At 35.7% G+C, this 9190-nt stretch overlaps 1 protein-coding gene and 1 non-coding gene across 2 annotated transcripts; both read right to left on the bottom strand.

Annotated features, from left to right (window-relative positions):
- Positions 1 to 611: 611 nt before the first annotated feature.
- Positions 612 to 3221, bottom strand: LOC149000275 (uncharacterized). The gene is made up of 6 exons (XM_089139980.1): positions 3029 to 3221; positions 2295 to 2387; positions 2058 to 2156; positions 1896 to 1937; positions 1527 to 1758; positions 612 to 956 (listed from the first exon to the last, which is right to left on the bottom strand). Exons 1-6 carry the CDS (start codon positions 3149 to 3151, stop codon positions 655 to 657), a joined length of 891 nt encoding a protein of 296 aa, XP_088996106.1. The 5' UTR covers positions 3152 to 3221; the 3' UTR covers positions 612 to 654.
- Positions 3222 to 4775: 1554 nt separating this feature from the next.
- TRNAV-CAC (transfer RNA valine (anticodon CAC)) lies at positions 4776 to 4849 on the bottom strand. The gene has a single exon. It is a non-coding gene; the product is annotated as a tRNA-Val (tRNA).
- Between the last annotated feature and the right edge of the window lie 4341 nt (positions 4850 to 9190).

Raw genomic sequence — 9190 nt, 5'->3', positions numbered from 1 at the left:
TGAAGAGCTATAGCAGGAAATGGCCTGCGCAGCCAAGAAGATGTCTTTGTTGTCCCAAATGATATTGCCACGCTCTTCTTTTCTGCTGTGTCTTTCCCAAGCTCCATCTGTGTGCAACTGTTACATGTTTCCATGATTAACAACATGTGATGAAGCTCCTGTCAGATTTGCCAAAGGAACAGAATCAGTTTTTTCATGTTTAAAATTTCTGTTCTTTGAAAAGAACTCCTGTGCAGAATTTGAGAGATATAAATGGTATTTCTTTTAAAGAGAGCGTTTGTTTGTGGCATGCCAGATGCTCCAACATAAGGTACTCCAGTGTACATTACCATGTTGATATCCACGAAGCCCTTAAACTTGTTGTGAATGAAGGATATCCAATCAAAAATTGAAAAGCTATCTAAAGTATTGACTCTTAGGTGAGAAAGTTCACAAACAATTAAATGTGCTACGGGATTCACAATAATTTATGCCTTAACAAGCAAGGAACTTTTGAGTCAAACCAGAATAACATAAGCTTTTCAGCAAGCTTCACCCAGCAATGCCTTCCCCACATAATATGGATCAGCAACATAAGAGCAAATCATCCCCCCCCCTAAAAAAAAAAAAAAAAATACAAGAAAGAAAGAAAGAAAGCAAATCAAAATATCAGGCCTATTCCATTCCGGTAGAAACAAGTCCCAGCTTGCCATTTTCTGGTTCAACCGAAACCTTCTCTTGTTTCATGATCTCAATAGATTTCTCAATCTTGGTCTTTTCAATGTGCACAGCTTCCTTGTTCTCGGTTTTCAGTTCAATTGATTCATCCACAGTCTTTTCATTTTCAACAACTTTATGCTCTGCCTGCTTCAATCCATTGGCTTCTCCATTCTGCACTTTGAATTCCTTGTCTGAAACATCACTACTTTGGACAATCTCACTGGTCCAATCTTTTAGCTTCTTGATAGCCTCTTCATCTGCATAAGTTAACATTAGCTGGCATTCATAATATACCCTTCAAATCTATAATCAAAACAGAGCAAAAGTATAAGTACAAGATAAGATTTATATGATTCACCCGAAGACAAGTCCAAAGCTGAGCAGAGATGGTTTCTACTATGAATAGGAAGAACATATACAACCATTGCCCTTTTGATACTCAGTCAATCCTTCTTTGAGAAAAACACTAAAATACCCAGCAAAACCCAAATCGCGGGCCCGGTGCTCCCGCGTTGGCTTCTGCCTGCTTTCGCTGGAAAGTCGAAAACCAAACAACGGCAGAGTCAGGATTGAACATCGGAAGAGGGGCCACAATGATTTTTCTGCACATTAGCTTTACCCTTAAAAAATTTCTCTACTCAAGAGTGGACTAAGTGCTGATATTTCAACGCATGAAAAGAGGGCCATGGGGAAACTCTACCCCTGAATCTGGATACGTTTAAGCCCTAAAACGAGCCTCAAAACTATTTACATGGAGAAAATTAATCTTTCACCACAAAAGATTTTTATTCAAAGATGTATATGCAAGGCATATAGTTCTTGATTACCTAATCTTGGTACAGTGTGACCTTGAGGGTGCCTTATAATCAATGGGTTCTCAAATGCTGTCGCAAGTTCCTCAGAAGGCAATTTTAACCAGTCCTTGGCTCCAATGAAGTGAACTGACTTGACCTTGATTGTTTCTTTATAGGCAACATCACATATGCTTGGATCTCTGAACTTGCTTCCTGAGACTGAAACAAACAGTTTGAATGGTGGATGCTCCTTCAGCACTTTACCCTGTTAAACTGTTCCTCATTAGCCCTAAACCACTTGAAATTTAGTGTCACTGTTATAGTTCTTCTACTTGATCTCACTTGGGAAAACATTTCCAAATTTTCTTTTGGGTTTAACTGAAACTTGATCAGATGGCTTACCTGAGCTTGATAGCCTAACAGTAGGGCTGAGAGTGTTGCTCCCTGAAAAGAACAAGCCAACCATTCATGAAGACTAGACCAGACCGAACCAACTGGTTGGACCAAGTAAACCAGAATGGGATCATCAAAACACAGACCCATAAATTGAAGGCAAGGCATTACCTGAGAGAAGCCTAGCAACCCATCAAAGGGACCATTGGTGGTAATATATTCACAGAGGTAGGAAATGCACTCATCCAAGTTTGTATACTCTGTAAATTCCTGATTAATTAAGTGATACATTTTCATTAAAACAGGAGATATATAATATATATACACTAATTTAAACAGTAAAAGAAAAAATAAACAAAAATAAGCTTTTTTTTCCTTTCGGTAATGGAGAACTAAAGCTTCTTTTACCTTGTTAAATTGGAACCACTCAAAATAAGGAGGTGGAAATATGCCTTCAATGTCTGATTTACCCCCTGCTGGAAACATACCGTCTGGAAACACCTACAGTGGCAGCGTGGAAACAAATTACACTCTCTGAGTTTGCAAACTATAACATCTACACTGTTAAAAAAAATTTCCATTACATTTCCACACGTATGTTCTAAATCATATATCAGAGTCATCCTTACAATTAGAATCATACGTTTAAGTGATACTTAGCATATATGTATTTTCAAAATTTTCAAATCTGGTTCTTGGCCCTCAAACACATTTCAATTTTCAAAAAAATAATAATAGGAAGAAAGAAAAAAAAAGAGGGAGAGAATAGAGGGGGAGTTTGGATCTCCTCTCATTGGGGAGCACTTCTTCACCACATAAAAAGGGCCAGGTCTATGTGGGACATACTAATAATTTCACTTCTGAATTATTTTATCAATATTCAGTTGTGAACTCTACTTAATTGTATAGTTCAGAAGTGTCACTGGAATATATGTGTTCTCCCGATAGGTCGGTGATCTGAACCCATAATGGAAAAACCCAGAAATGGTATCCAAGATTTTGAGTGAACTAGTCAAAACCCCGGATTCACTGAAGCTCAGCTGACGAACCACAAACATTGCTGGACCGAAAATTTTGAAAATTCTCTGCTTTGTGAGGAAGTAGAGGAGATCAGAAGGGAGTAAAGGAAGAGATTGAATTACCATATCAAAGTGAGAGAAGATTGAGGGATCCCATTTGCTGATTTGCTTCTTCAAGAAACCTCCACTGGTTCGGAAGCCATGAAGGCAGAGTATCTTCATTCTCTTTCCTTCTGCAACTTCCATTCTTCCTTCACTGATCTGCAAACACTAAAAAAAAACCCCACTTGATGAGCAACTTGAGCGAAGAGGATTTTGTATTTAACTTCTCTCATCTACCACGACAACACTTGATTGTCAACTACCTCCCAATGCATTGGGGTGGTTGGGTAGTCAACACGTGAATTTATTGAGTTAGAATTATACCCCATCTGTAGACCTTACCAAACTTTCTTTAAACAGAGAAATTCTAGACACTTTTTTTTTTTTTTTAATTATCTGAAAGAAAAAAGATTAAATTAGATATCTTCATTAGAAATACAACCTACAGACATTTAATTTCTACTATAGTTCATATTTTAATTTATTTTTTTCAAACGATGAAATTAGTTCATATCCAAACTAGCACCTAGAGTAGTCATATCATAACCAAGGTTTAAAGTATTCCACGATACCATACGATACTAGCCGATACGTATCCATATTTGACCCAACCGATACGATACGTCTCTCCATGGAAATATACTAAAAAACATTAGTCAGAACGATACAATATTCGATACTGGACGATACGTCTCTTAAAATCACCTTACCGATACGATACTCGATACCGATACTTTAAACTTTAATCATAACCATTAGAAGTTTGAACATTCAAGTTTGTCATCTAAGAGAGTGGGGAATTGAAAGTACATGACATCTTTTAATTTTGTTGCTATAGCCAGTAAAAGTGTCAGGTGTTGTAGAAGTCAACTGTTTTGGAGGCTTTGGAAGTAAGTCAGTAACTCTGTCATCGCTTACTAGCTTTCTTGAATGGTTGTTGAGCTTCCTTGAATAGTTGATTAGAAACTTTGATTACGTTCCTTTCAAGGATACACACTTATATGCACACGTTCAAAATTGGGAATGTCTTACAAGGAGTAGAAGGGAGGTTTCTCGTGAAAGAGATCGAAGCCTTAGCTTCTACTTCTAGAACTTGCAAAAGTGCTCGCCAATACAACCAGAACCAGGTAACGTTAAAGCCTGAATGGGCCTTTGTTGGGCTTTTTAGCTGCTTATACTTTTGGGCCTTTAGCTCATGGGCTGGTTTTAGGATTGTTATATTTTGTCAATTCAAAGTTAACCTGACAATCAAATACAAGGAAGAAAAGGAGTGTGAATCATCATCACCCCTATATATATGTGCTCCCCCCTATGGCTTTACAAACATAAATTATGTGGGGCCTACAAGTAAAAAAATATATCATCATCCTAACCCTGTGGGTCCCCTGTAATTCGTGGTCAACAGCTTTCTGGGGAGCACAGATGTCGAGGGAGATGATCTGGACTAGAAGAAAAGATTGCAATTGAACCAACAAAAGAGGAGTATATGTCTGCCCTGACAGCCTTACAACCACAAATTATGTGAAGCCTACAAGTAAAAAATACTAAAACATTATAAAAAAAAATAAATAAAATAAAATAAAAACTCATCACCCTAACCCTATGGAACCCCTTGTTATTCATGGTCGAGGGCAGAGCACAGAGTGCTCTCCATCGGATGAGACAATATAGACTCACAAAAGAGGGGGACCAAAAAAAAAGAAAAAAGAAAAAAGAAGAAGAAAAAGAATAAAGAGCAAATTGCATAGAGAATAAAAAATCATAAAATTGTCTGAGCCCGGGTTCGAACCGGGGACCTCTAGTGTGTGAGACTAGCGTGATAACCGACTACACCACCCAGACGATATTTGAAAAAACCTCTTGAATTTTTCTAAATAAAAAAATAATGTACAAAGTTAAATCTGTGAAAGATTATCAACAATTAAATCCTTCACTCATTCATCAAAATTTTTCCTTTTCCCCCTTTTTCTTGACATTCAAATGTAACCTAGAGTGATGTATGATGATATGAGAGTGATAATGGATCTTGTCCACGCAACAGTCCCAACCCCCAATCCTCTCTTCCTCCACACCCTAGAATATAATTATAATTTCTACAATATTTAAAGCTATTATATTGCTATGTCATGGGAGATTAAAATTTAGGCAAACATTGGAGAACCATTATAGGTGCCCACCCCAAATTAAAAAAAACAAAAAGCTGAGAACATGAATTAATATATAAGAAGGGCTTATGTGGTAGATCTGGAACTCATTGGACCTTATAGCTCACCCTATGTTCTCTTTTACAAAAACACTCTCCAGCTGATAGGAACAAAAGAGTTGTCAACTCTTTCCCCAGACCTTATAGTGCTCTAGTAAAGCCAACTTCCTTTGTCTTAGCTTCTTTGTTCTAATGGATTCGTCTTATACAGAGAGCCCTCTAAAGACATATGTATATAAGACCTTTCCAACTTCAAATGTCATCATCAAGAAAGAGAAATGCATACTTATATAGATTACGGAAATTAGAGGGCGAGCCTTGGTGCAACAAGTAAGATCACTTTATTTTAATGAAGTACATGATCATAGGTTTATTGTCTTTTTTCCTTTTAGGTACAGAAACGGATTTAAAGATCCAAACAAAAGGAAAAACTACTGAAAGGAAAGTCCTGATGAGTTTACTTCAAGGATCTCTTTCAACTCTGGTGGAAGATTTGGAAAGAACACTAAGGACCCCATTATATAAGCTTAGGGGACCATAAGTTGACTATCATCATCATGGAAATCATATGAGCCCTGAAGAGATAGTTCATTTCCCTTACATGAGTTTACTTTCTCTCGTCTATGACCATACGACAGTATTGTTTTCCATGCTACTATTGGTGCTGTATGAAAGATTCTTGCAAAACACTTGTTTCCCACTTATTAGTGAATTTCTTCGAGCAAGTGCAAAAGTCCCCACCAGATTCCTGTAGGATTCATTACAAAGTGAACACAAGGGAAAGCAAACTAGTATAAAATTCCTGGCCTGCTAATGAATAGAGCCTGATTTGATGTGTAGCCACCAATAGCCTCATATGTAGTTCAAAATTGATGGTCAATCATTATGAGGCTTCCCTTTTCATACCTTAAAGAAAAGAAAGAGGCCATGGAGGTGTGGAACTCATTGGACCTCTTAGATCACCAATCTACAAAACCTGCAAGTGACAAGAAAGAACCATCATAATGCTCTGGACTGGGTAGGTCCGACCTTTCTTGTCTATGTCCTCCCAATAGAAGTGTTTAATGGTTCCTTCAGATTAGTGTGACTTCAATGCTTCAGATTAGTGAAGCTCCCTTAAGATACATGGGTCTTTTCAAGCTTCATATGACATATCAGTAAGAGAAGTAAGTAAACACTTTTATGTAGCGAGCCATTTATTGGTTTTGCAATGAGTTTCTCCCTTTTCCTTTGAAAGCATTGAATCTGCAGTGAAAGATATGATCATGGATCTATCAGATCAAATAGATTTTGGTTAAGAAGCTTTGAATGTTAGTATACAATGTTTCACCCAAAAAAAAAAATGTTAGTATACAATATTGTATTTCCATTTTGAATTCAATTGGAACAATTTGAATACCTATAAAGCATCTATGACCACTATAAACACTTGCCAATAGAGATAAAGCACTAATATTAAGAAACCCACAATTGTGAAGCTGGTATGATTTCTTCGGCTTTATAGGTTTGCAATTGAAATGTACAACTTGCCCAATTTCAAGTAACTAATCTCAAGTGAAACTACTTGGAAATCCAGATCTTAATTTAATATTAACATTAAATATGATCACCTTCAATGTTATAATAAATGCTTATATATCAGGTTAAGTCATGTGAGGTTACAAAGAAAAACATTGAAAGCATGAAACTTTTCCCTCATTGTGATGAGTCATATAGTACATGGAGCTTTTCACTTGAGTCCTAATCATGTATTTTTTTAGGGTAGAGGATTGTGTTGTTTTTCTAATATTTAAGAGGATGATCCACCTCTAACTGTCAAGGGAGGCAAGAGGTGGATTCCTTTTTAAATATGGAAAAAAAAATCATCTGTTGTGCATGACAACGCACTTTTTATACCAAATAACAGGTTGAGATTTAAAGTTTGATTTCAAATTTGAAAAGTCTACAATAACGTTGTAATATCTTTGCTTTCTCAGCTAGTTATTTAGCATGTATGTGTATTGTTGTGTACAACAGAGAGTTGTGCATTGCTGTGTACAACAAAGTTGTGCACAGTAGAGGATGTTTTTCTTTTAAATATATGTTGGATGTCAAAGGAATTAATTGTTCTATCCACCGTCATATCAACTATAACAACGTGACACTTAAAATTCGATGTGTCAGGCTTCATATGGATCCACTTCTTTAAGATTCTTCCTAGGTTTGTTGTAATCATTGGCACACGACAATTTATCGGTCAATTATTTATATTTCTATAATAATGTCAACAACAATAATCATAACTTTATCTCAACTCAATAGGATCATGTTATATGAATCTTTATAAGATTAAGTAAAAAGGTACGAAAAGTAAAAATAGTAAATTTATATATATGTGAAGGTAATTAAGAGACAAAGTCAAGGTAGTACTAGAGACATCAGTTTATCTGGGATTAGCCGCATGTGTCATAGTCTACCAGATAATTCTATCAAATTTTCATATGAACGTCTAGTCCTACAACGTATATATCTTTTCTTACTACTTTAATAGTAACCCTATTCCTCTTATTCCCACCCGGTTAGATCTGATCAATCTTCCTTATAGATGCCTCCAATGACATTTTTAGGACATTACCGATACGGATTTTTATAAAAGGATCATCTATTTCCTTTTGGATGAAAGACACATGTTCATCAATCACATAGATTCAGATTAAATTAAAATATTAAAAAAAAAATCTATTCTCTACATCTTACTTCAACCTTTGGATGTGACTGATGGACATGCGTCTTTCTCTTTTTAAGCAAAGAAATACAAGTGACTTCATGATTTGCATTTGAATTCAATACGAACGACTTGAATGTGAAGTGGTCAAAGCATATATAGATCCACTATATAGCATAAACACACTTGACCATAGAATTAAGGCACTAATATCAATGTTCTTGTTTATTAATAATGAAACCCACTTTGTTAAAGCTGGTATGATTTCCTAATGCTTTATGAGTGTGCTCTTGTAATATTCAACTTCTCCAATAGCAAGCAATATTACTTGGCAATCCAAAGTTTAATTCACCGGCCAGTAAATTCTGTGAGCTCATAAGGGCATTGTGAGAATCATGCATGTAAGAAAAAAATTTTATAGTGTGTGTTATGTGTTTGATAAAGTCTAGTTTGGTGTATGAACGTTAGATTAGACCAATTTGGTATAACATATATTAAAAAGTTTGATTCAATTTGTATCATTAGTTTTTTAATATAAAGTGTGGCTTTATATATTATTCAGGAAAGATTATCTTTGGTTGTATGTTGATGGAGTTCGACTTGAACTACATAAGTGTTCTTCACCTCACAGAGGAATCTTATCCACCATGAGTGTTGCTTATGTTGAGGTTGTTGAATCCGAGCAGGACTCTTTGCTTAATACTGACTTCCTAACCTATCAGAGTCCTTAGTAACTTGATCATCGTGTTTGGACATTCTGTATTTGGCTATGAATATATTCCGAAGACTTTGAAAGGTAGCTGAACTCTTTTTATTGCTTTGCACACAAGCTATGTTCGTTTATCTGTTTCATGGCCCGACCAATCTTGGTCGAATCGATATCGAACCTACAAATTTGTCCAGTCTAATTATGATCAACCATATCAGTCATATTTCAGATACTATCTTTATCTATTTTTCTTTACTTTCATATCCATTAAGATTTATGTATATTTTCTTTGAGTGAAGTTTGTTTGAATCAACTTGTAGAATAGAACCCCACGCTCTTGCCTCTTGATTCATATATCTCAAATTCGTGGAATAGAATAAAGAAACAAATCACACACCATAAACACAAAGATTTTACTTGATTCAGAATCTTGTGATCCTATATCCAAAGCAAAGTTAGAAACCTCTAGTCTTCCACCATAAATCTAATAAAGTACATCCTCAAATTACTCTTTATAAACTTCTCTTTACAATTATTCTAATGCATAAACTTAGAGAGATACAAAAA

Source organism: Hakea prostrata, chromosome 11, assembly GCF_041222555.1.
Source record: "Hakea prostrata isolate BN-2017 chromosome 11, UWA_Hpros_2, whole genome shotgun sequence".
NCBI lineage: Eukaryota > Viridiplantae > Streptophyta > Magnoliopsida > Proteales > Proteaceae > Hakea > Hakea prostrata.
Note: the sequence above shows the minus strand (reverse complement) of the source record. Positions and strands in the feature narration are given on the sequence as shown.

Bases quoted from the DNA above. Each gene is read 5' to 3' on its own strand.
- LOC149000275 (XM_089139980.1), bottom strand. From the start codon at position 3,151: ATGGAAGTTGCAGAAGGAAAGAGAATGAAGATACTCTGCCTTCATGGC. The intron at 2,157-2,294 runs GTAAAAGAAGCT...TTAATTAATCAG, and splicing joins AGTGGTTCCAATTTAACAAG to GAATTTACAGAGTATACAAA. The intron at 957-1,526 runs GTAATCAAGAAC...TAACTTATGCAG, and splicing joins TCACACTGTACCAAGATTAG to ATGAAGAGGCTATCAAGAAG.